Source organism: Phyllostomus hastatus, unplaced genomic scaffold (genome assembly GCF_019186645.2).
Source record: "Phyllostomus hastatus isolate PE091 unplaced genomic scaffold, TTU_PhHast_1.1 phas_contig_36, whole genome shotgun sequence".
Lineage (NCBI taxonomy): Eukaryota > Metazoa > Chordata > Mammalia > Chiroptera > Phyllostomidae > Phyllostomus > Phyllostomus hastatus.
Genome location: NW_025333862.1, coordinates 5,275,945 through 5,303,646, shown reverse-complemented (window position 1 = coordinate 5,303,646; position 27,702 = coordinate 5,275,945). Strand labels below are relative to the sequence as shown.

The window sequence follows — 27,702 nt, the reverse complement described above, 5'->3', positions numbered from 1 at the left end:
AGCTAAACCTGGAATAGACTGTGGCAGAAAGCAGCAAAAAGTGGTGATTCTTTCCTTTATTGTCTTTGCACTTCCAAGACTGGGGAGGTCGGCTTGTACACACTTCCTCGGACTGGTAACGTTTCAATTCTCATTTTTAAGCCTGTCTTGATGAATTCGATGTTTTACTATTTCAAAGTTTCCATTATCAGAAACGAGACCAAACTTCTAGCACCATGGTGGACGTGAAGTGTCTGAGTGACGATGAATTACAGCATGAACTTGATAAGCTTGGATTTTCACCTGGTCCGGTACTATGTATGTATGCAGCAACTGTTAGAGCCAAGACACTTAATAGTTATAGACCACCTCCAAAGACTTAAAATTATTTATAGTGGAAGAAACATATGTAATAGAAATCATCAAAATACTGTAGAAATAGGAAAACCAGAAAAACCGTAAAGAAGGGAAGGGGCGTCTTACAGATTAGTAAGGATGCAGCCAGACAGAAGCAGCATCTTCTTCTTCCTCACAGTGAAACCCAGTCACTCTTGATTAAATCACCCTGGGTTGTTTTTCTTTGTTAAAAGATTCATTTATTTGTAGAGAGAGGGAAGGGGGAGAGAGAGAGAGGGAGAGAGAAACATCGATGTGATGTGAGAAACAACGATCGGCCGCCCCTCACAGGCGCACCTGCAACCACGCCCACAGCCCAGGCACTGCCCTGACCTGGGATCGAACCAGCACCTTTTGCTTTGCGGCAGGATGCCTAACCAACTGAGCCCCCTGGTCAGGGCACCCTCGGTCGTTTTCCATTTCTAGTATGTGCAGTGTGTTAACTGTTTATGGATTTATTGTCCGTATTCCCCAGAGATAGGACTACAACTTTGTCAGTCTTGTCCTCAGATGCATCCAGCGCCTGACTCCATGGCTAGCTTGTGGAGGACTCACCTTAAGTGCCAGGGGAAGAGGCAGAGTGGGTTGAGTAGCTGTGGGGCCACCTCATTGTAAAAACCATCATAGTGTAAGCTACAAGAAGAAAGGTCCGAATTGTGAAATACCTTGAACCCGTTAAGATCTCATACTCCAACAGAAGAGCTAATCTAGTCTCTACCTTCTTCCTCAGCCTCCACCAGAAAGCTGTATGAAAACAAGCTAATACAGTTGTTGGTCTCACCTCCCTGTGCATCATCACCTGTGAAGAATGAACCTGGAGAGCAGGACGGGGCTCAGGGCTGTGATGACAATAAAGGTACCGTCAGAGGCTGTGCTGCTCGGTAGCAACTTTGCACTTATTAGCACTCATCCACCACGACTCATGCTGCTTTAAACGGCGTGCAGGGCATCTTGCGAGATAGCCACATGTCCTGTTTGCATGCAAGGCCTGGAAATAGGCCCTTGGGTTACAAAAGGAATGCTTAACACCACGTGTATATTCACACCAGTGACCCAACTGGGTGGCAAGTCAGGGAAAGGACTGGTCAGTTTGCATTTCTTCTTACTAACCAGAGCCAGGTCTGTGTTTGATTTCTAAAGCCAGGAGTTCCTGCAGGTAATTTCTGGATGTCCTTTGAGGTCTCACCCTCTACTTTGCCTCGATCAGTAAATTTGGTATTCTCTTTGGATTAAATGATTTCACATCCATTAAAAAAGGTGAACCAGACTGTACCTCCCTGTGTCTAGTGCCCTCCTGAGTTAAGGGCAGCTGACTACAGCTGCTGTCTCCCAGCCCCCAGGTGGGTGGGGAGCCATGGCTTCTGGGGTCCAAGGGCTTCCCCTTACAGTGGCGTCTAGTTCAGGCTCTTAGGGGGTGGGCTTCAGGAGTCCCACAGTACATTCCAAGCCTCCTCCATTCAGTAAATATTTATTAAGAGTTCTCTATGAGCCGCAGGAAAATTACAGAAAGTACCATTTATTGAAGGCCACCAGTGTATTTCCAGCCTAACTTGCATGATCTCATTTAAGCCTGACAACGCTCAGCTGCAGTTCAGAGAGGCCAAGTGACAGGCCAACATCACAGAGCCAGGAAGTGGCCCCAGAAGCTCAGCACCCATTAGAACATGCCCTGAGAGCAAGGCCCGTCTGTCCTCGTCACCACCGCATGTCCGGCTGCTGGGGGAGGAGCAGGCCCGCAGCAGGAATTCAGTGCATGTCTCTGGATGAAAGTGATGCAGAACTAAGATTTGAACCCAGATCTGGTTCTCATAATTGTGCTCTTTCCGCCACGTACCTTTTTACCTTCCTCACAATCTCTATTGTGAGGATAAATACATTATATTTTTTACCATGTTTGATCTACAAAAAAATGGCAGTTTCATATGTTCCAGATTAATAGTTCACCTGACAGTATCAGTGCCCCGTAAAGTCCCCGCAACGCCTGGCCTGAACGGTAGCGCAGGTGCTGAGAGCTTCCCCCAGAGTCTGGAGTGGCTTGCCTCATAGAGGGAGGGCAGAAAGGTTTGGGGGTGGATCCCACCGCCCCTGAGCAGGACAGTTAGCATGGGGGTGCCTGCGGGCAAGGGGCCACCCCAGACCATTTCTGGGTGTGGGATGTGTTCACAGTCCTGTCCCAGACTCGGGGGGCCTCTGTCCCCTGCTCTGGAAAGGAGCTGAAGGGGCTAGACCAGCCCTCTGATGAAATGCTGTGCCAGGCTGGAAGAGCCCAGAGAGAGATGCTGGTGCACTCACTGCTCAGGTCTGCTGAAGACTGCAGGTCAAAGCTGCAAAGTCAAGCCCATGGTCTCAGTCCAAGCTGCCCAGGTTCCCAGCACACAGCCCTCCACACAGCCCCCCACAACAGTGCATTTACACTAGGGCAAAGAAGAAAATCCTTTGGTTTGTAAGCTTTGCCATTGCTTTACACCGTGTCCACATGATGCTAGCCAACCGTGGGCAGTCCAGTCGGAGGTTCAGGCTCTGGTTCAGCCCTCCCCTTGTAATGCAGCTCGGCGATGTCAGGGGCCAGTGGTGGATACAAGTAGGAAACCTGCTTCTCCAGGTCAGGTCTGAACCAGGCATTTGAATTTGCTCATTGGAAGAGCCTCATAGGCCCTGGTGCCATTAGAATGGACCAGTGGACGTGGAACTAACAGGCTCCTGTGGAGACTCAGCCTAGAGCATTTCACAGAAATACCTAGTCCTGGGGTTGGGTGGTTGTGGGAGGGGCCAGTTCCAGACCTGAGGCTGGGCATTAGGGCATCCAAACAATGGGTGGGTTCGATTTTTCTCATTTTTGCTCATTGCTTTGGCAGTGGGTGGACATTGCTTTAGTGATCTACCTTCTTTTCAACCTTCCCAAATATTTTTGACTCAGGGGGCTCCTTTAAAATTCCCTCCATTAAAAGCTCACTGATGTGCAAGAGCACATGGTTGCTCAAGGTTCATGAAAATCTTCTCCACAGCCTAAAGGCGAGGGCTGAGCAACAACCTTTTTTGCCCTGGCGGTTCTCCTGATTTTAAAGCCTTTTAGCACAGGTCTGGCCTTCCCTCCCTTGGGTGCCTCTTTGGATACAGAAGGAGAAATTCTCTTGCCCTACCCTGACATTCAGAGACACGCATGGCTCGAAGGGGCAACGACTAGACTGCAAACGGCCGCCTCGCGGAGCAGCCAGCTCAGGCTCAGCAGCGGATGGTCTCAGACACAGGCAAACGTGACAGCCTCCCTGTCGGGACCCCTCCCCGTGCTCCCAGGGGAGGCCTAAGCATGTTCCACAAAGGCCTCCACGGAAATGCTCTTTTCCCTCAGACGGGCAAAGTGAGTTGTCTGCCTCTCCCAAAATCTGCCCTGCTGTGGATAGAATTCTCCCCAATGCGTGGTGCTGGTTTCCGTGGCTAGCTCCTGTGTGCTCATGGCCTGTTTTCTTTTTGTTTCCCACAATCCAGAGCTTAATGCCATTGTCATTGTGAAAGGAAATATCACACTCGCATCAGAAAAAAACAAGGGACCCAAAAAAGTATGTACAATTCTACTGCATGAATACTTTTACACATATTAACTGTAGGAAATAGCGCTTTTCACATGTGTTAAGTAAGGAACTAGCAAGACACTACGTTCTGTGGTGGTGGGAAACCCCCAGTTTAAAGAAGCTCACTTTAATGCAGGCTCTGCTTTGTGAGGTGGGTGCTGTGTCCCAGCCCAGGGCCCAGGGCCACGGCCCCTCCCTGAGGCAGAAGCCGTCCTGTTCTTCTCTCTAGCTGTCCTGCCCTCTCTGGCCTCTCACCACCTGTCGCGTGCATCCACACAAAGCGTTGAGCACAGTTCTAGACCCTCAAGGAGCACAGAATAAGTGTGAGTTCCTGTCCCCTACGCTTTCCCAGACGCTGAGATCTGGCCTCTGCCCCACCACCATCGTGGAGCCCTTGGCCAAGTGTGTGAGACTAGCAGGTGTGGGGTGATGCCCCACTGATTTAGTGTCCCTGCCCTTCCACTTGCCAGTTGACTCTGGGGAAGTCCCTTAACAGATCTGTACCCCCTCTCACAGCTGAGTTAGCAGTAGCTGCCTCTGAGGGTGGGTGTGAAGTGAAAAGTAGGCGAAGCTCCTAGCATAGAACACGGCACATGATTCGTTCACGTAATACTCTCCAAGGTATCAATGCTAGCGACTTTTTCTTGGTCCCTCTTGATTTAGAGTTATCTGCCCCCTTAGATTTTGGCAGCTCTGCTCTCTAGGTTCTGGACTCTGCTCCCCAACTGTTTCCATTCTGACTGTCTCTTTTGGGCCCTAAGTGCGTGCGATGCCTGAGCTCCCTCTCTTCAGCCCTCCTCTTGTCCCGCTCTGCAGCACTGCCCTTGGTCGGCGCATCCACTTACCGCTTCTATGCCGTGACCTGCCTATAACCCTCCACACAACCTCCCTCCTGAGCCACAAGCCTACTTCTCGGAAAGCTCCTTCCCTCCTTTCTGCACTCATCCAGCAAACGGTTATTTATAATTATGAGCATTTCACAGGTTGTATAAATGTATTTATACTTCTCCTGTGGTTATCCTTGGCACCTCACTCAGGATATCCAGGACAACCTGCATCTGTGGCCTCTGTTTATCTTTATGGTTCCACCACCTTCCCACTCTCCAGACTCAAAATCACAGAGCTACCTGGGAACGCCCACTCCCCACAGCTCCTTACATATAAACAGTTGTCAGGTCCTATGGATTTGAACTATAATTAAAAAAAAATCTGTCCCTCCTTTATCTTCCCACTGCTCCTATCCCAGCTTGCACTCACATTAATTTTGTTGTTGTTTATTTGAACAATTGCAATGCCCTCCTGACTGGTCTCCGCCTCCAACCTTTACCAACCCCAGTTCAGATCTACAAGCAGAGATTGACTTATGTCATTTATTTGCCTGGAAACTTTCAAAACAGGATGCAGACTTACTGCCCACCATGAAGAGACACCAGTATCTCCTCCAAATCTGTCTCCCTCACGACCGAACCCAGTGAACACTTTCCTTGTTTCTCCACCTCTCACACCTCTTCCTATGCACCTTTGCCTCAGTTAAGGCAAATTCTTTATGCCTGGAATTCTTTATGCCTAGAATTCTTTTTATTTTTTAAAGAAATCCCAAGGATTTTCCTTTTTATTGAATTTATTGGGGTGACACTGGTTAACAAAGTCATTGTACAGGTTTCTAGAATGCTTTTTATTCTTTCCACCCGCTCCCATTTATCTTCCTGTTAAAGTTCTGTGATCACTTAAGGAATGCCTCAAAGGCCACTTCTGTGCATCCCTTTAAACTTGCATCTGATCTCATTCAGTAGCTTTCACAGGGTTTCGCACAAGTGGGAGCCCAAAGAACACTTTGAAAGTCTACCAAACACTTCTAGTGACACATAGGTTAGTTTGCAATACGGTCTAGTATTTAAAATACTTGCTGAATTTAAATAAATGAAAGAAAACCCCAGGCAAACATTCCTGCAGTAAGCTGTAACTTTAGCTTTTCATCTAAACATAATTCAAATTTGATGAAGTAATTCTGATATCAAACTTTCTAAAAGAATTCTAAAAATCTTTTAAGTGACACCTCATTTCTACATAAAACTCTTCTGTATAATCCCTGCAAAGACATTTAAAGGAGAAAAAGCATCCCGAGTATTTAAAATGCATCAGGTGGGGCCAATGCCCTTCAGGATCTGCTTTACGTAGACCTGAAATAAAACCGCATCAATATTTTGAATTGGCAATAGAATTAAATAGAAAGTTTGCGATGGCATAAAATGTTTTGATCTGAAGGATTTATATGAGCCATTTGAGTCTCAGAAGAGCCTCAAGACATCTGTTCAATTTTAAATCCGAAAGTAAATGTAAATAAGCATTTAAATTTCCATGTAAAAGGTAGTAGAAAGTGTGTTTATTGAGACACTCATCTAACACCATAGACTTTAATTACGTAAGAGCGGTGGTCCGCACCTAACAGCTCTCTAAGCACCAAAAGGCAGCACTCGCATTTCTCTGCAGCACCAAGGAGTGTGTACTTTCCTCTCATTTTAGGAGGTGTTTAGTGCAATACACACCACCTGGAGATTGTGTCCATTTCTGGACACTTTTTAACACTGTCTATGTGGGTGTTATTAAATTATATAGGCAGCCCATTTGATTTGGTGATTAAGACCACTTAGAAAACCAGGTCAGTATTTTTTTTAATTGGGGATTTTTCTCATCAGACAGACTCTAGACACAGCTTAAGCCCTCGCTGATGGGGCAGGGAGCGAAGCTGATGTGTGTGAGCCAGACCAAATCCTCTGAAGAGGAGAGACGGGATTCAGGGATGGCAGGGGCAGAATAACAATGTCGGGCTGCGTAAAGTGGGGTTTCATGGGACGGCCATGTAATTTATCACCACAAACACAATGCTTTTGAGAATGAAAGGAGACACTAACCAGAAGGGATGCTGGGAAAACAGGAATAAAGCAGGGCTGTCCTTGCAAACCAGGGCATGTGGTCATCCTGGGTTTGGGAGTGGTTCACCTGGCACATGGGTCCGAGGAGGGCTGCTGCACTCACCTAACACCCAGAGGTGTGCCCCGGAGCCCCTGGTGTTCCTGTGCTCTTCCCCAGGTGTGACACGCTCTTTCTTGCCAGAATCAACATTCATTCTGTCCTCCCAGGCTGGAACGACCTCTCCTCATCTGGCCACCTAGCCTACATACTCTCCTAGGAGTTTCTCCAAATGTGTTCTGTGCGTCTGGCCCTAGGAATCTGCCTTTTCCATCCATCTTACTCCCACCCTCTGTCAGAGAGCTTTTGCTCTAGGTTTTAAAATTTTGATGGTAAGCCTATGTCTTTGAACCCTCTTCACTGAATTCAACGCCAGGCAGGTGGGGGGAGGAGAGTTACTCAGTCCCTGCTGGCTGAACCGAAAGGAGCTTTTGTCCTGTATTGATGGTGATGCTCTCTCTTTTTCTCATTTCCTATTCTGTACCATCTCCTTTGTCTCTTGGGCATACCTTAATGGAGCCTCTTGAGAGACAATGCTTAGGTCACAGAGAATTGATGGCCATCCAGGGAAGGTTTGCATCGGAGCTTCACCCCTGGGTCTCCCTCAGCCTGGGAGTTAACAACCCTCTGTCCGATGCAGGGCATTGTGGTAGAGCTGCTTGTTCCTGTCCCGAAGAAACAGGGACAGTAAAAATGAGCTCAGGAAACACAGAATATGTGTATCAAAAATGCAGACTCTAGAGCCAGACTGCCTGAGTTCAAGTCCAGCTCTGCCACTAACTTGGGCAAGACACCCGACCTCTGTTTCTTAGCTCCTCATCTATAAATAGGGACAATAATAGTCTCAGCTGCATAGATGTTGTGAAGATTAAGTTAAAGTATGTAAAACAGAGTAGTGATGGTGCATAATAGGAGCTGTCTAAGTACAAATAAGAATTATTACTATCATTAGTATTACTATTCTATAAAAAGCATGATCTTTAATTATCTGCAATACAAAGCAACATGCTTAAGTGAAAAATAATTTAATGGAAGCTGAGTTTTTAGTTTTGAACTCCTAAGTGCTACAGAATGCAGTTGATCAGAGTGCCTACAGGTATCCTTATACGATTAAGTATACAGATGCAATTGAAGATTATTCTCTGTGTGTGCCTTGCTTCCACGGAGCAGGGCAAGCATTAAAGAAGTCTCTGTGCCCTCCTAGTATATAGGATTCCTTCTTTCTCAATCCAATACTTAAATCCTTCCTCCCCTGCATCTTTAAACATTTTTAAAAATAACTTCACACTTAGAAAAAGTTGCAAGAAATAGTACAAAGAATTCCCATATTCCTTTTACTCAGATTATTTAATTGTTGCCTTTCACCACATTTGCTGTGTGTGTGGGTGGGTGTACTGTGTCTTTCTAAGTGACTCGGGAGCCCACTGTAGACATGAAGCCCTCACTTCTCGGGCATGCATTCTTCCCACCTGCAGAAGACGCTTTCCTGCACGTCCACCGAATAACACTCCAAACAAGGAAAGTCATGTCGATTCAACCCAATATTCAGACCCTTTCAGACCTCACCAACTGCCCTGCTAATGTCTCTGCTTTCGGGCCCATGACCAGTCCCACAATACATGCTGCCTTGGCTGTCAGGGCTCTCCAGTCTCCTTCAGGCCCGAACAGCTGTGCCTCAGCCTCTCCCTGACACCCGTGCCCTCGGCCATTTTAAAGAGTACATGCTTTTCATTCTGGAGGGTGATTTTTCTGTCTGATTTTTCCTTTTCTTTTTTTAAAGATTTTATGTATGTATGTACGTATGTATTTATGTATTTAGGGAGAGAGGAAGGGACAGAGAAAGAGAAGGAGAGAAACACCAATGTGCTAGAGAGACATCAGTTGGTTGCCTCTCCCGTGCCCCGATATGGGGGCCTGGCCTGCAATCCAGGCACGTGCCCTGACCAGGAATTGAACCGGTAACCTTTTGGGTTGCAGGCGGGTGCTGCATCCACTGAGCCACACCAGCCAGGGCTGATTTTTCCTTTTGACTACTCATAGAGGCCATGCCTCTGGGCAGGAAACCCTCAGAAACCGTGCCATGCTCTTCTCAGTGGACCACACAGGGGAACCGTGTCATCCTGTTCCAGCACTGGTGATGCTGACCTTGATCACCTGGGCGAGTCGGTGTTTGTCAGGCTTCTCCACGAGACCATCGTTTTCCCGTTTGTAATCAAACAGTGTTTTGTGGGGAAATATTCTGAAATGACACCAGTATAGCATTCCTATCCAAGCCTCATCCACTAGCCCTAGCTCCCGTAGATGACCGCCTGAACAGACCTCCATTACGATGGCCCGCTGAGATATTCCTGTTTCTGTTGTTCCCTCTGCATTTGTTGGTCAGCAGTCTACTGTGAGGAAGACCTTCCCTTCTACCCATTTCATTCATTCATTCATTCATTTGTTCTTTGTTTTGTTTGTTCTTTCATTCCTTCAGATTAGTACAGACTCACTGATTTTTAAAAATTGAATGAGCTGTATTTGTTGTTTTCATCATTTATTTTAATACTCAAATTGTCCCAGATTTTGTCAGTGTGAGCCCCTTCAATATGAATACTATGTCCTTTTGATACTTCCTCATCATTCCTTGAGCATTTCCTGAATTTCTGGCCCCAAAAGATGTTTCAGACCCATCCTGTGCTTTTTCTGCCCCAGGAGGCTTCGCTCCTTTTAGTGCAGGATGGTGTTTAGAAACCAAGACCTAGCTCTGCCTGGTGTGGCTCAGTGGATTGAGTGCTGGCCTGCAAGTGCAAAGGTTGCTGGTTTGATTCCCTGTCAGGGCACGTGCCTGGGTTGCGGGCCAGGTCCTCCGTTGGGGGTGTTTGAGAGGCAACCAACTGATGTATCTCTTGCACATGAATGTTTCTCTCCCTCTCACTCTCACTCCCTTCCCCTTTCTCTACAAAGAAATAAATAAAAACTTAAAAAAAAACAACCCAAGATCTTGGCCTTCAGTGAGCTCGTTGCTACTGAGAGTCATTGCTTCTAGGGCCTCTTGGGGAACAGAGCTGGAAAACACACGTGTGTGTTTATGAACATACACACACACGCATTTATAACTATTTATATATATGTAAATTTTAAAAACATGAGTTCATTTTGATCTTCAATTACAACCCAACATTTCAGTGTTCTTCCTAACCTTTTCCCTTTCTATGTTTGTATGTCACCTTTTTTTTTTTTTCAGAGAAAAAGGGAAAGAGGAAGGGAGGGAGAAAGAGGGGGAAAGAAAGAAACATCAATGTAAGAGAAAAACATTGATTGGTTGCTTCTTGTGTGTGCCCTGACTGGGACCAAACCCACAACACAGGCATTTGCCCTGACTGGGAATCAAACCGGTGACTTTTGGCTTTTCAGAATGATGCCCAACCAAGTGAGCCACACCAGTCAGGGCTGTAAGTCACTTTTGTGACAGTACCTGGCTTCCATTATCCTCAATATATTTACATGTTGCTCAACTTTCTAACTTTCTCAGTGTAATGATCTCCCAATCATAACAGCCACCTCCTGCTCTGCATAGCCCTCATCCCCACCTCCTCCACCACTGGGCATGGCAACACCTTCCTGTGGCCCTGCCATCACGGTCTCTCGTCACAGGGCACACTGAAGCCTCCACGTAGTCCCCTCCCCTGCCACTGCCACTCTTCAGCCACCAGAACTCCAAAATACACAGCCCCTCCCACTCCATTTCTTTGGCCTCCAGGCACTCTGACCCCTCACTCATGTCCCCTCTGCCCCACTTCTTGGGCAGACACAGTGACATCCCAGGGAAGGACAAGGAAGGAAACAAAAGCTTCATGTCTCTATTTACTTCCAATTCTGAGGTTGTTTCAATGTCTTTGTGCCAAAAATTTAATAGGATTTTTACTCTTATGTCTCAATTGCTGTTGCTGCTAAGATACCTTGTAGGCCTGTAATTAGCATGTGCAGGGTCTGCCCCAAACGCTGCAGGCAGAAGACCCAATGTGCCACAGGAATATATATTAATGGACTACCTCAAGTGTGGCTTGAGATCCATGCAGAGGTTTTAGGACACCTTGTGTTAAACATCTCTGTAATAGTTTCTTAATTAATCAAAAACATCCATACTCCCAATAGTAGTATATTCCAGTTGGGTCAAGGTGAAGAGTAAATTCCGTATTCTATAACTACGTAATAAACCCTTAGTTCTTACCTTTGACACATGAGAATGGGAGCTAAGTACCATACTTACAAAAAGTGCAATGCATCATTCTTCCTGCAAAAATACTGACCTCCTGGTAGATATGCTTAAATATGCTAATAACCAATGTGTCTGTGTCTTACTGACTACATGCTGATTCATTCTGTGTAATAGAACCCCATCTTTGAAATACAAGAGCATCAGGAAGAGTTAGTGAAACCAAACTCTGATTAAATGATTCTAAGATGATACTAAAGGTATACATTTATTTTCATAAAACTGAATTATGAGCAATGGTGTTCTCTTTCAGTAAGAAAAATATGCATTTGTTTAGAAAACTCAGCTTTCCTTTTCTTTTCATCTTAGAATATAGCCAAATTGACTTTAGTTATCTTATAATTTGCATTATGGGTATAGATATATGTATCCATTTTAAGGAGAAGAGTTTCCCGTTTACCTTACCTATGAGACCCTGAGTTATTTTAGTCTGTTGGGATTTATCGGGGCTTCATTAGTACCAGCACTATTTATCACAATGCATGAGTCCAGGCATGATTTATTACAATTATTGATCACAGAATTTCCTATCTAAAAGGCTTCTTGGAGGAGGCTCTCCGGTGCATCTTACAGATGGAGAAATAGGCAGAGAGGGGATGTGACTTGCCTAAGACCCTGCAGTTAGAAGAAAAATTAGTCATGGGATTCCAATCTCCTAGTTGCCATTCTATCGCCCTTGCTGTTACATCAAGCTGCCAAAGGAGGAAAACAACCAGGCACCTGAGTGGTGAAATAGCTCCCCCCGGTGTCTCTTTGCATGGCATCCCAGGCCAGCAGGACATCTCTCCACCTTTGGAAGCAAAGGCTTATTCCGGGGAATGCTTTGCAATGGCAGTCCATCTGAGGCCTTTTCCGATGGCTCTTCCGTCCGCGTGCGGAAGCCCTGGTACAGAAATCAGCACAGTTAAAATGGGCTGACAGAGTGGCGTACGGGTGTCTTGAATTTGCCCCTATTAGAGAAAAATTCGCACCTGAAAACCTTTTTTTGATAGTTTATTATGACATATGCATCTACAAAGGTATAAGGAATTATGTAATAAGCAGTTGGATTCTCACCCTAGAAATTGAAACTTGAATCATCACTAGTTCAGCTGAAGACCCCAGAGTGTTCCTCCTGCTCCCATCTCCCTTCCTTCACTTCCCCCGCGGAAACCGCTGTCCTGAATTTTCCACTGATTATTCTTTTTCTTTTCTTTACAGTATCCACAAACTTTAGTTTCTCATGTTTTGGATTATGTTTAAATGATATCATAGTGTAAGTATTTCTCCGTAACTTCCCTTTAGCATTCCCCGTTATGCTATGAGCTCCACCCAGTATGTGTAGCTCTCCTTCATTCGCTTTCACTGCTGTATAATTACTGTCAAAGGGCCTTCATCCACTCCTTATTTGTCGGACATTTGGATTGTGGCCGAGTGTTCCTAACACAAGCAATGCTGCTACAAACACTGTGGCATGTAGCCCAGTGTGTATAATTTGTGCCACACTTTTTTATGGTCCAGTGAATACACCTAGAAGTGGAACCGCTGACTTGAAGGATGTGTATGTACCTCTTCAGCTTAAGTCCTAGAGATCACACTAAACTGCTCTGCTGAGCAGCTGCACCATTTTCCATCCCTACCAGCAATATAGTTGCTGCACAGTTCCAGACCTTCTTCAAAACTTAGTATTCCCAGATTTCATTTTTGTTAGTGTAGTAGTTGTAGGGTGGTATTTCATTATGACTGTAATCTGTATTACTCTTATGCTAAAACGGCTGGCCATCTTCTCACATGTTTGTTGGTTATTTATATTTTACTGTCTGTGAAACGTCCATGTTTTTTGCTCATTTTTCTATTAGGTTGTTTATCTTTTTCTTGTTAATTTATAGGAGCCCTTTATGTATTTTGGATACTAATCCTTTGTCAACCATAAGTGTACTACAGATCTCCTAGTAGCTGGACTTGTCTGTTTTTCCCCCAGAATTCACAGCACAATGAGAGTAAGATACAGAGATTTCCATGTAACACCTGCCCCTCAGCACCACGTGCACAGCCTCCCCCATTAAAACAGCTCCCGCCAATGGGCTTGTCTTTCCACATTTTTCTATGTGTCTTTTTTATTAAGATTTTATTTATTTATTTTTGGAGAGAGGGGAAGGGAAGGAGAAAGAGAGGGAGAGACACATCAGTGTGTGGTTGCCTCTCGCATACCTCCTACTGGGGACCTGGCCTGCAACCCAGGTGTGTGCCCTGACTGGGAATCAAACCCACAACCCTTTGGTTCACAGGCCCGTGCTCAATCCACTGAGCTACACCAGCAGGGCTCTATTTGTCTCTTAAAAATGTAATTTTAAAACTCTTTTGAATGTATAGCAAGTTTCCAACAAAGAATTCCTATATGGTCTCTACTCAGATTTACCAATTGTTAACATTTTACCACATTTGTTTTATAATTTTATCTATTTATTCATTTTTCTTAACTAAATTATGACATAATGATCTTTTACTCTCTCCCAAAACTTCAGAATATAGTTCTTTAGTCTAAAGACATAAGGATATTCATGCTACAATGATAAGAATCAAAGTTTTTTAAGGTTAAATTCACATAACAAAATGTACTATTTTCAAGTGCACTATTCAATGGCATATAGGACATTCATAATGGTACCACTATCTAGTTTCAAACGTTCTCATCACGCCCAAAATAAAACTCAGTACCCATTAAGCAGTTACTCCACAACCCCCCACCCCCTGGCAACCACTAATCTGTTTTGTTTCAATGGATTTTTTCTTCTGTATCATTCAATATGTGATGTTTTGTGGCTTTTTAAAAATGTGGCATAAGATTTTCATTTTTAAAAAGATTTTATTTATTTATTTTTAGAGAGAGGGGAAAGGAGGGAGAGAAACATTGATCACTTGCCTCTCATACCAACCCCAATCGGGAACTAAACCTGAAACCCAGGCATGTGCTCTGACTTGGAATCAAACCAGTGACCTTCCGATTTGTGGGATGATGCCCAACCAACTGAGCCACACCGATCAGGGCATAGCATAAGGTTTTCGAGTTTCATCCATGCCATAGTGTGTATGTGTATCAGCACATCACCTCTTCTTATGACTGAGTAATATCCCATTATATGGATATTGCATAATTTACATATGCATTAATCCTCCATGAACACTTGGATTATTTCCACCTCTTGGCTCCTGCGAACAGTAGTGCCACGGACACTCATGCATGTGTAAGTATTTGAGCGCCTGTTTCCAGTTATTTTGGGTGTATACCTAAGGGTGGAATTTGGGGCCAAGTGGTAACTCTATGTTTAACTTTTTTGGTAATAGAAAAACTGTTTTGCACAGTGACTGCTCCCTGTCACACCCCCACCACTGATGTATGGAGATGCCAGGGTGCGTGAGACAAAAAGGAAGCCCAGGACACTCACAGTGTGCCCTCTCCTCGGGTCCCGAGGTCCCTAGCCCACCTGCTTTGCTCCACCTTTCAGAGTCTTCTTATGCTTGCTTTACACATAGCGCCCCGGATTTGGGGCCATGTTCAGCAGGAGAAATTTGGAGGCGTGTATGTGTCTCATCTTGTTTCAGACACCATTTTGAGTGGTCTCTCCTTTCTCTTCTGATCCGCAGTGTTAGCGCTTGTCATTCACCAAATTTCTGTGGGAATTTAACAGTGTAGGCAGGATTTGTTTTATTCAGGCATGGTAATGTTGCCAGTGGGAGTGCGGTTCTCCCAGTGTCACAAGGAAAGCATTTCAGAAGACCCGTGTGTAAGCTACTGTGGCGTGGTAAGATTTATTTGGGGCACCAGATGCGAAATCAGAGGAGGTCCCCTAGATTTCCAAGGTCTCATCTCTGTCTGGCCCACCAAGGAAAAAGTCTAATCTTGTCTTCAGCAAGGCCAAAACAGAAGCCAGTGTCCAGAGTTTCTGCATCATATTAAGCGTAGTCCTTCGGAGCCTGCGCGTGGGCCCAGGGGGCTGTTAGACCTGCAGGGTTGCTACAGAGAGCATGGGTGATTGGGGCAAGTGCACGTTATTGGCAGAGAAAGGGAGGACGTCGTTAGTTGGGATTTTATTATCTTCGGTTTGAGAGGGACCAGGAGCTTTTTCACAATAACCACTCAATTTCCCATGTTTTCGAGGGCTTGTGCTGGGTTCACCTAACCAATCCATTTCTCCCCAGGTTAGACTGACGCGCCTCTGTGGTCGCCGCCTTGGCTCCTATTGCGCGTGTGCTTGCCTCCTCTTTAGCGGTTATCCTTCTGTCAGCGATCTGCTGGGGCAGGCTGGTGCTTCCCTGGGGAGTGTGTGAAGCTGCAGCTTCCTGGTGAAGCGGGCAGGCTCGTGCTCCCCAGCTGGTTATGCTTAATAATGTCTGATCCCTTTGCTCCCTTCCTTTATTAAAACCTAGCTACCTACTCTACAGTAAGGTGATAGACACAGAGACAAGGGCCTTTCAAAAAGTTTATTACCTGCAGTTTCCAAGAAGATGGGGCACATCACGCCCTGCAGGGCCCCATGGGGAAGTCGCAGGGCCAGTCAGGAGGCAAGAGTGAGGGGGGAGCATGGGCACAAGGCTTCCTTGTGGTTTTTGCAGGAAGGAATGGGTGAGGCGAAGTAAGCATTTCAGCATTGGCTGGTTTGACTGATTTCAGCAGCGTCTGGGCTATTGGAATGGACTCCAGTTGTTCAATATCTGGCCTTGGGCTGATGCAGGGCAAGGAAAATATCGGCTTGGTGAGAGTTAGATAAAAGAAGGCTGGAGGGGTTGTTTGGCTTGCCTATGAAAGGCTCGGTCACAGGCAAGTCTTTCCTGTCTCCAGGAGTTGCCTAACCTTCAGAGAGGCGGTCTCTCCATGGTTAGCAAGGCCCCAAGGTGTCAGAGCATCATAAAATACAGAAAATGGAAACCGCAATTGATATGATGGGTCTCTGTCCTGATCAACTCGTCCAGCTGTGCTCACAGGAGAATGTCTCCGTTACCATAGCAACACCTCTCACCTTGCTGTTTTAAGATAGTGTCTTTATTTTTTACTTATCTCTTTATTCTTCCAAATAAATTTTAGAATAAGCTTATCAAATTCCATGAAAAATTCAGATTATAATTGAGCTTGCAATTCTGTTGACTTAACAAGTTAATTTTGTAAAAGCTGAATCTTTGTTGAGTCTTCCTGCTCATGAACATGCTACATCTTTGTGTTTATTGAAATTTTCTTTGAAGTCTTTCAGGAAGATTTTATTATTTTTTCAATAAAGGTCATGCTCATCTTTTGTTAGCTTTATTACTAGGTAGGTTTTTAATTTTTGTTGCAAAACTGTTTGGAGATAGTATCTTTTAATAATATGTTTTAAATGGTTTATTGCCGATATATAGAAATGCAGTTGACTTGTGCCAATAACTTTTGTCTTACAGGAATGAAGTCTTCACAATTATAATAATTTTTCTGCAGATTCTTTTTAGTGTAATTTGTATGACTTTAATTTCTTTTTGTTTAGCTATGCTGGATAACACCTTTTTATTACAGTATTAAAAGAGTGATTATAGCAGGAATATTTCCCTTGGTTCTGACTTTAAAGAAAATGCTTTGAACATTTTACCTTCGAGTGCATTTGGTGCAGGTGCTGGAAGACACCTGCTATCAAGTGAAGGAAGTTTGTGTTCTATTTGGTTTGCTAGATTTTTTTAAGCAGAAATGGAGATGATCATAAAGTTTTTAATCTTTTTTTGTTAATGTTGTGCAGATTATTTTAAAAGGCTTTTAATTCAAAATCATTATTTAGATTAAAAGAACACAATGTTTCTGAAGTTATTGTAAGATCTTTTATTGACTTAATCGGTTGTAGTTGATAAAGGGACTTTTGTTTGCTTTTGCCTATATGGAGGTAATAGCTGCCAGTTTGTCAGGCCAGTTGTAAAAATGTCTGCTTCCTTGTATAGGTCTTTTTTAAACTAAAATTGCATTAGTGCAGTAGAGTGATTGAACAAGGTGACACATTTCAGTCCGGAGAGAATTTCAACCCCAGCCCCAGAGTGTCAGGGCCCCTGACTCTCCGAACTCCAACAGTTAGAAGTCCCGGAAGAATGAGAGGAAGGAGAGGTGGGGGCCTGTGCACTCAGCACCCCTTCTTGGATTGCCCGTGAGTGTAGGTGCTAGCCTACGACATTTCAGGCCTGGTTTGGGTCTCCATTGTAAAAGACACATCTTGTGGAAATGCAAACAAACTTGTGTTCTTTATGGGCAAATACTAATTATTTTAGTCAAAGTAGATCATTTTTCAAAAACCAAATACATTTTTTGATGAGTAATGATTTAATGAGAGTACAAAATTAGCATCGTTCTTTCTGGCTCTGAATATTAGTCCAATGTCTTATAGTCAACTATAACACAGCGTGACACCGTCTCCTGCACCACCCACTCTCAGATTCAGCATGGTGTATGTAAACCTAGGCAGGCAGTAAGAATTAGCACAAAATAGTCTACTTGGGAAAATCTTCTTTAAAAAAAACCCACTTTATTTATCTCTAGACAGAGAGGAAGGGTGGAGAAAGAGAGGGAGAGAAACATAAATGTGTGGTTGCTTCTCACACATCCCACACCAGAGACCTGGCCTACAGCCCAGGCACGCATTGCAACTAGGGATTGAACTTGCAGCCCTTTGATTTGCAAGCCAGTGTTCAGTCCATTGAGCTACACTTAGCCAGGGCTGGAAAAATCTTAAAAAACCAATTCATCTGAAATATCCAAGAAGAGAATTGATAGCTATAAGTGTAACACATTTGTAACATGATTTGATAATTTATGAATTAATAAAAACATTTTTAGAAATAGTTGACATATTTTCAGTGATGAGTTCTCCCAGTAGAAATATTACAAAACACAAAAACATAGGCATTGGAGCCAGGATGTCCAGGCTTAAATTATAGTTATACCTTGCCCTGCCAGGTGGCTTAGTTGGTTAGAGCATCACCTTGATGTGCCAAAGTTTCAGGTTTGATCCCTGGTCAGGGCACATACAAGAATCAGCCAGTGAGTGCATAAATAAGTGGATCAACAAATTGACACTTTTTTTTTCTATCTCGCTCTCCTTTCATCTCTCTCTCTAAAATCAACTTAGAAAATTATAGCTATGCCTTTCACTGATTATGTATCTGGAGCAAATACTTTAGCTCTGTGAGCCTCGGTTTCCTCATTTGTAAAATGGTGACTGTAATGGTCAGCTCTTAGCGTTGTCACAAATATTAAATGAACTGAGGTGTGCTGAATGCCCAAGATAATAGACATTCACACCGTGGTATTGCTAGTTCCTTTCTTGTAAAGCAGCGCTATCATTCCGCGGTACAGCGTGGTGATTACGAGCAGAGACTCTGAGGCTTCACAGCCTGGGTTGACTCCTGGCTCCACTATCTTAAAAACTGTGTGATCATGGGCAAGCTACTTAAACTCTCCATGTCTCAGTTTTCTCATCTATAAATGGGCCATATTTCTCATAAAATGGACATAATAAAAGCTCCTTACAGGGTGGTATTGAGGCTTAAATGGCTTTACTCATGTAAAAGGCTTAAAACAGTGCCTGATACACGGGAAATCCATATATACATGTGAGCTAGTATTGTAACGAGCCCCATTGCTTACTATATTGGCATATCTCAGAATTATTACATTAATAACTGCAGCTCTAATCAATACTGTGTGGATGGGTGTGCTTTTCTGACTTGAATGCAGCGAGGTGTGTGGAGAAGCAGAGGAGGCCATACATTACCCACTCTCGGCTGTGAATGCTTTGCCCCAACCGCCGTCTTTGCAGAGTCCAGCTCTGGGCGCAGGGAGAAAGGAGGAAAGATACAATTACACTTCCCCTCGGCCCCACCTACCATCCTGAAGTCACAGCTTTACCAAGCACTAACGTTCTCACGTTCCATTGCAAGTGGTGTTGATAGTGAAAACAATATTATCACAGCGTTAAAGGAATGTTCTAAAAATGAAAAAAATAAATCACCTCCAAACATGCCACCTGACACAAGAGCTGATTTTATTTTTTACTTCCCTCCAGTTTTTGTTTATGTGCATATACTGTGTAGATTCCCACTGCTGCCACCGCTGCGTGCACACAGCCCTATACCCCCTGAGTTTATCATTCCCCAATGTCCCTGTCCCTGTCACATAGTCTTATAATTATCATATTTATTGATGTCTGCACAGTCAAGTTGATAGGCCAGAATTACTCTTTTTTTGACAATTAAATTGCTCACCTTTTACATATTGTAGAACTCTGCATTTGAGTGATAGTAAAGGAAGTAAATTATAAAAGAAAAGAAAATGGAAAATCTAAACCTCCCTATGACAGAAGAAGAGAGAGAGGAGGGTGTATTGGATTGTCTAAGAGCTGTGAAATCCTATTATTTGATTTTGCAATAGGCTTCTACCCCAAATGCTTTATTTAACGTATCTATTTTAAGATTTTATTTATTTTTTAGAGAGAGAGAAAGGGAGGGAGAAAGAGAGGGAGAGAAACATCTATGTGTGGTTACCTCTCAAGTGCCCCCAACTGGGTAACCTGGGCCACAGCCCAAGCATGTGCCCTAACTGGGAATCGAACCTGTGACCTTTTGGTTGTCAGGCCAGTGCTCAATCCACTGAGCCACACCAGCCAGGGTGAGCATATCTATTTTAATTTTAAGAGAATTAAAAAGAAGTTGCATGTGATGGGTATGTGGAGGTTCATTACACTATTGTCTACTTTTGTATGTTTGAATTTTTTGTAGTTAAAAAAAGAAAAGAAAAAATGTGCTTATAAAAATTTTTCCAACACCTTTGGAAATAGTCTGACGTGTCTCTTGGTGAGCAGACCACCACTAGCCCCCGTGGCACCTTGGTGAGAGCTTTTAAAGTCCCTCTTCCTCAAGAGCCTTTGCTTTGTTGTGGGTTTTGCACAGCTTCACACCATCTCCAGAGGTACCACTACTGAGAACATCTTCTTTAAGAGGGTGGAGCAGGGAGTAGAGGGGTAGCGGTGGAGACCACAGCTGCTTCATTGTCTGGTGGCTTTACTGGGAAGCGGTGACCAACAGTAAACGATAGCACAGCGGGCTGTGTCCCCCCACCCACCTTAGGCTAAGACTGTTGGACCTGGCAACACAACGCGCCCTGGGGGTGATGTTCCAGACTCACTAGGGCTCTGTGCTCTGTGGGAGTGTCTTGACAACACACTGGCTGAGGCCAAGGCTGTCCTTTCTCCCGGTAACTCTGTGACTCACACGAGTGTCCAAGTGTCCCCGTCCCACCTCCCATCATGCCCTAGTCTGTCTATCTCAGCATTGCTTCAGAACAGCTCCTTCTGACTGTCCCCCTGGTTCTGTTCTGTCCTGGTGTCAGTCAGTCCCGTCTTGTGCAAGTCCCCAGTTCCCAATTCCCCGGTCTGTAGTCTCCAGAATTGTGAGGCCTCTGGCAGCATGGTCGGTGTCATAGGCTCCTCTCGTGCTCAGGGGTTCTGGGTCTCTGGGGAGGGCTATAGGCACCAACTTACCAACCCTACGTGGTTGATATTGTGGCTTGATTAAAGAGAAATAAAGTAAAGAACGTTTTGGTTAGGGCTGAAGAATTGTAGACCAGACAACTGACCTGAGTGGATGAGAGGAATGCAGAAGTCTTCTTGCAGGAGGGAAGTGATATTTAGAGACCGAAGAGTGGGGAGGAGTCTGGTGTGGTGGCTCCAGGACAGAGCTCCACTGACAATGCTGTGTGACCTTAGGCTGGCTACTGACGCTTTCTGTGCCCCCAGACTCAGCATATCCAAACCGGAGCGGTGACAGTGCCTCCCAGAGGAGGCTAGGGGGGTCTAGAAGGCCTCGGGGAGTGAATGGGTTAATGGGCCAGGCTCTCAGTAAATGGTGGTCACAGCACCATCTGACACCGCATCTGCACATCCCTGGCCACTGCAGACACGTGAGGGTGTGAGGGCCTGAATATTAAGTATGAATAGACGATAAAGGAAAATCAGACAAGTGAGGAAAAATGGCAACATGAAATTAATAGTAATTATTATTATCACAATCATTATTACTAAGTGCTTTCATTAAGTGTTTACTATATATCAGCAAGTGTTTTAATAATTTTGCATAGATTAAGCCATTTAATCTTTATGACTTTGTTTCATAGAGAGGAAACAAAGGCAAAGGGAGCTATGTGTTTGTACTTTACTGGAAAAAAACAACAGATACATTTTGGGAAAAAGAAAAGATGACTGACAGTCCCTGGTTCTGTTCCTCGTACAGAACATTTTCATTCTCCTAAATTATTTTCTAGTCCTTGTTCATAGCCAACTTGGTTTTTAAAATAACTTCAGTCTTTGTATAAAAATGACGCATGCTCACAAAAAAAGTTCCAAGTAATAAAAGTACAAATAAGACAGCAAAATAGAAAGATGATATTTAAAAACAAAATGCTGCTCCTGTCACGTGGCCCCTGTCACTGGTGTGTCTTTTGTTCACGTGTGAGTCACCCAAGTAAAATGTTACTCCACGGAAACGGGAGAATGGGAGGTTTTTGCTCATACTGACTAAAGGCAAACTCGAAGTTCATATTATCAAGTACTAAACCATTTGAGGTGCCAAAAACTTTCTTAGTCCTCAGATCATACAATTTTTTTCTAGAACAAAAAATAAGGTCCTTTGTACAAGACATTAGAAACTGTACTGTGAGACCTCTTTTTGATAATTTGATAGTATTGTTTTCTTGGTAAATAAATTCTTCTTGATATTTTGTTTGTTCATTAGAGATCCAAGGCTTCCACCGCTAAAGCAAAAGCCCAAGATACTGACGGTCTGAGTCCTAAGTGTTCTGAGAAAGTCAGGTAATACTTTTCTTAGCATCTGAGGAGAACAGATGGACTTATGTAACTTCTAAAAGAATTGTTATTCAGATTTTTGTGAAAGGTTTGAGTCTAAAAAACAATCTGTTGAAAAGATTCATAATATCTCATTTTACTTTAATTTTTTAAAGAATTTATGTATTTATTTTTTAGAGAGAAGAAAAGAGAAGGAGAGAGAAGGAGAGAAACATATATTGGTTGCCTCCCGCGTGCCCTCAGCTGGGGATGCTGCCCACAACCCAGGCATGTGCCCTGACCGGGAATCAAACCAGCGACCCCTTGGTTTGCAGGAGGATGCCCGCCCCACTGAGCCACACCAGTCAGGGCAATATCTCATTTTAAAAGTAAAGGGGCCTTACAAAAATCTCTAGTTGACCACATAGGTTTAGAGGCTGGAGAGGTCGAGGGGAATCCAAAAGTCACAATGAACTGAGACCAGAACCCAAGTTTCTTGATTTGTAGACATGTATTCTTTGTGTCTTGGAAAATGGGGAAAGAAGGGGGAAAACAGAGTAGGTCGTTGAAATAAGAGCTCAAGACTGGCCATTTTATTAGTCAGAAAGTAAAGCTTTCTGGAAAGTTCCCTAACTTCTGCATAAACTTCAGCCCATTTCCAGGATTAAACTAGTGGGAAAATGAGACTCTCTCTAAAAGATTTCAGAGAGTATCCTCTTTCTCTTTTAAATACAAGATAAGCACTTTTTGAAAGCACCTCCCGTCTTCACCCTGCAGGTCTGTGTGTAGACCTGTGAGGAAAGGAAGGACAGGGCCTGTGTGCTGGTGTCCCCCAGCCGGTTCTCTCAGACCCCAGGAGAGACCGGGGTGTGTAAGTCCCTGAGTCAGGCCTTGGGCCGCCACTGAAAGACACTACACATGTGTCTTTCACATGTGATGGTGATGGTGATAAAGAAATGCTTGGTGGGACTGTTGGAGACCTCACATCCTCATGATACCCTGTCAACATCATTGTTAAAATTAGCCTGGGTTTCCTGTGATAGAGCCCGGGGAGGGCCGCTCCCTTGAGCCCAGAGGCCACACAGTTTCAGGGGGTGCTTAGGTCCACACACTCATGTTTTCACAGGGGGGCCTCCAGAGCCCCATACTCCAGACTCAAAGGACGGAGTGACGCTGAAGAGAAAGACTGCCGCGCAATAAACTGTAGTGTTGACGGCAGGGACGTAGAAAGGTTTCCAGTGGGCGTGAAGCTGGCCGCGTTTGTCATCTTCGTCATTGTGGTATTTGTCTACATAACTGTGGAAAAGAAGCCCCTCTTGGGTTAAGCGCTTTGGGAGCAGAGCAATGATTGCTCCGAGCCCTCCTGCTTTGAGAAGAACGAGAAGAACAGGACTGCGCTGGAGGGGGAGGGCCAGCCCCACCGCCGAGCAGTCTCCGGTGCACCCGTGGCTCTCGCGGACCCAGGCTCAGCCAGGTGCAAGGGACCACCACGGGGAGAGCCGGGCGCTCGTGTCAAAGAGCTGGGTTACAGGGAATTCTGTGAGGCATGCCGACCATTAAAGGTGCTTCTGCATGGGAGCGAGCTTCGGAAAAGGAAACTGTGCCAGCTTCCTCCTTTTTAGTGATGGTAACAAGGCAGCAATCACATGTTATTCATTCTTCAAATTGTATAGTCATCTATGGGAAAGGCCGCAACACGTAATTAACAACAAAATAAGTATGTCTGACTTGGCAAACAAAAGAAAAGATCCAAAATCATCCAAAAACAATTTAGAAAATGATAGCCTTTTCCCCATTGAAACTACCAAGGTCTGACACAGTCGGGTCCCGTTGAGGGAAGTCCCCACAGCCGCTGGGATTAGAGCTGCGCAGGCGCCTGGCTCCTCTGCAGGTGGGCTCCTTGACCTTGGATGAGTTAGTTGTTTTCCGAGCTTCGGTTTCAAGTTCTGAAAACAGAGACAGACTAGACAGTCCTCTTAGGCTGATGAAGGTTTGAAGAAATAATGCATACACAGTCAGTGCGGCCCACACCGGACTGGCAGAGAGCCGCCAGTACAAGCTCAATACGTGCTTAAGTGATGTGCGCTTTGGCACAGTCTTTTTATCTCTGGGAGGAACTACTTCTAGATAAAGAGAATGTTTAAGTGCAAAGAATTTGTAGCAGAGTCAAAATATGGAACCAGCCCAATTATCGAACAATAGAAGAGTAGTTTACTGAATTGAAGTAAAGCCTATGGATAGACGATTATGCAATAATTAACATGTTAACAGTGGATTTATCGTAACAGGAAGTGCTCATCTAAAGTTTGTACACGAGCTTCACTGAGATGTAATTTCCGTGCCACACCGTTCACTTCAGGTGCACAATTCAATGGTTTTTAGTGTGGTCATAGAGCTGTACAATCCTCACCAAATCAATGTTAGAATATTTTTTATCACCCCCAAATGCATCTTTAAAATGACAAGCAAAAAAAAGGACACAGATTTGTTACTGCTGTGTTAATGCAACTATTCAAACAACACCAGAAGAAAATATGTCAAAACGTTACCGGTGCTTCAGTGATGGGATTCTGATTCTCTCTTCCTTTTTCCTACTATTTTGTATTAAGATTTCCACAAGCAGTGTGTTAATTTGCTGATGAGAGAGAAGATAAATTTTATTTTTTAGAAATTATACATAGTATTACAGTTTGGCTACAAGGGATATAAACTCCAATAAGCCCAACTTAAACAAATAAGGGTTTATTTTTATCTCATAAAGATAAATTTGGAGCTTAAGGCACATACTATTGTTAAAAATAACCAAATGGGATATGATTCTGCTTCGAACAAACCAGTTGTGGAAAAAAAGTGATCAAGAAAACATGAAACTCACTGGATAATTGGTGATACTAAGAGATGCTTGAATTTACTGAGCAGCAGCAGCTATTCTGTGACCATGAGGTAAAAAGCATGAGAGAAAGGCTGAGAGGATCATAGACACATTGGCTTGCTATCTTTGAATAGCTGAAATTAATTCTGCAGCTCAGGCCACTATATTAACATTTAAGTCAGAACCCAGGACCAACCTTATCCCATTGCCAGTTCTGTGTTATGTATTTCACGCAGAACAGAACAGTAAGAGATACTGGGAGAGTGAGCATTTGAACTTTAGCAGCCTCTCTATCAGAGAGAAAAGAGAAAAGGGGATCAGGTATAAGGGAAAGAAACTGGGACTCAAACCAATGGAGTGGACCAGAAGGAAGAAAGAAACAACCAAACAGAAAAGAAGGAAGAAACAAGAATTCAAAAAAAATGAGGAGAGGCTTAGGAACCTCCAGGACATCTTTAAACAATCCAACATCTGAATTATAGGGGTACCAGAAGGGGAAGAGGAAGAGCAACAAGTGGAAAAGATATTTGAACAAATAATAAAAGAGAATTTCCCCATTCTGGCAAAAGAAATAGATTTCCAGGAAGTCCAGGAAGCTCAGAGAGTCCCAAAGAAGTTGGACCCAAGGAGGAACACACCAAGGCACATCATAATTACATTAGCCAAGATTAAAATGGAGGAGAGAATCCTAGAAGCAGCAGGAGATAAGGAGACAGTCACCTACAAAGGAGTTCCCATCAGACTGTCAGCTGATTTCTCAAAAGAGACCTTACAGGCAAGAAGGAGCTAAAAAGAAGTATTCTAAGTCATGAAAGGCAAGGACCTACATCCAAGATTGGTCTATCCAGCAAAGCTTTCATTTAGAATGGAAGGGCAGATAAAGTGCTTCCCAGATAAGGTCAAGTTAAAAGAGTTCACTACCACCAAGCCCTTATTATATGAAACGTTAAAGGGATTTATCTAAGAAAAAGAAGATAAAAAACATGTATAATAAAATGACAGCAAACTCACAATTATTAACAACCACACCTAAAACAAAAACAAAAGCAAACTAAGCAAACAACTAGAACAGGAACAGAACCACAGAAATGGAGATCACATGGAGGGTTATCAAAAGGGGAGTGGGAGGGGAAGAGAGGGAGAAAAGGTACAGAGAATAAGTAGCATAGACGGTAGGTAGAAAATAGAAAGAGGGAGGGTAAAAATAGTATGGGAAATGTAGAAGCCAAGAACTCACAAATATGACCCATGGACATGAACTAAAGGGGGGAAATGTGGGTGGGAGAGGGTGTGCAGGGTGGAGGGGAGTGAAGGGGGAAAATGGGACAACTGTAATAGCATAATCAATAAACTATATTAAAAAAAATAGAAGGAAACAACCTACAATGATGGTCACATGTTTTTTTAAAAGGACACTCCTGCAACTGTAATTGAAAAATAAAAAGTGATTGGGAAATTTTAAAGAACATTTTGTTCTTAATAAGATCAGGCATTATAAAAAAGTAAGTAAACCACACCTATAAAAACTTCTTTTGTACTTTGAATTTTGGGCAATTATTCTTTTTTGCATTATTTTCATTTAAAAATTTTTTAAATTACAGTTGATATACATTATTATATTAGTTTCAGGGGTACACCCAGTGATTAGACATTACATAACTTACTAAGTGACTATCCTGATAAACCTGGTACCCGTCTGACCCCACACACAGTTACTGACTGTATTTCCTATGCTGTATTTCCCACCCCCATGACTGTCCTCTAATAACCAGTCTGCACTTCTTTTTTTTTTTAGATTTTATTTTTTTTAATTTATTTTTAGAGAGGGAAGGGAGGGAGAAAGAGAAAGAGAGAGAAACATCAATATGCGGTTGCTGGGGGCCGTGGCCTGCAACCCAGGCATGTGCCCTGACTGGAAATCGAACCTGCAACACTTTGGTTCACAGCCCTCACTCAATCCACTGAGCTACGCCGGCCAGGTAGTCTGCACTTCTTAATCCCTCCATCTTTTTCACCCAGCCCCCAGCCTCCTTCCCCTCTGGCAACCATCCAAATGTTCTCTGTATCTATGAGTCAATTTCTGTTCTGCTTATTCATTTATTTTTTAGATTCAATTTTTGATATATATTTATTGCTATTTTAGTGTTCATATTTTTTATTTTTTTCTTCTTAAAGAAGACCCTGTAATAGTTCATGTAATACTGGTTTTGTGGCAATGAATTCCTTTAACATTTTTTCTTGTCTGGAAAGCTCTTTATCTTTTCTTCGATTCTAAATGACAGTTTTGCTGGGTACAGTAGTTTTGGTTGTATGTCCTCTGTTCTTCATCACTTTGAATATTTCTTGCCAGTCTCTTCAGGTCTGCAAAGCTTCTGATGAGAAATCAGCTGGTGGTCTTATGGGAACTCCCTTGTAGATAACTAACTGCTTTTCTGTTGCTTCTTTTAAGATTCTCTCTTTGTATTTAGTCTCTTGCATTTTAATCATGATGTGTCTTGGTGTGAGCCTCTTTGGGTTCATCTTGTTTGGGACTCTGTGCTTCCTGGACCTTGCCAAGTTACAGAAGTTTTCTGTCATTATTTTTTCAAATAGGTTTCCAATTTCTTGCTCATTCTTCTCTCTTTCCAGTACCCCCATTGTGCAAATGATGGTGCATCTGAAGTTGTCCCAGAGGATCCTTACAATATCCTCATTTTTTAAGGGGGATTCCTTTTTTCTTCTTGCTGTTTTGATTGGGTATTTTTGCTTTCTTATATGTCATATTGCTGATTTGAGTCTTAGCTTCATCTACTCTACTGTTCATTCCCTGTAAACTATTCTTCATTGAACTTAGTGTAC

General features: G+C 43.6%; 1 protein-coding gene across 1 annotated transcript; it reads left to right on the top strand.

Annotated features, from left to right (window-relative positions):
* The first annotated feature begins 215 nt into the window (after positions 1–215).
* Positions 216–23,317, top strand: LEMD1 (LEM domain containing 1). The gene is made up of 5 exons (XM_045841397.1): positions 216–297; positions 1,106–1,231; positions 3,862–3,932; positions 4,297–4,370; positions 23,119–23,317. Exons 1-5 carry the CDS (start codon positions 216–218, stop codon positions 23,315–23,317), a joined length of 552 nt encoding a protein of 183 aa, XP_045697353.1.
* The last annotated feature ends 4,385 nt before the right edge of the window (positions 23,318–27,702 follow it).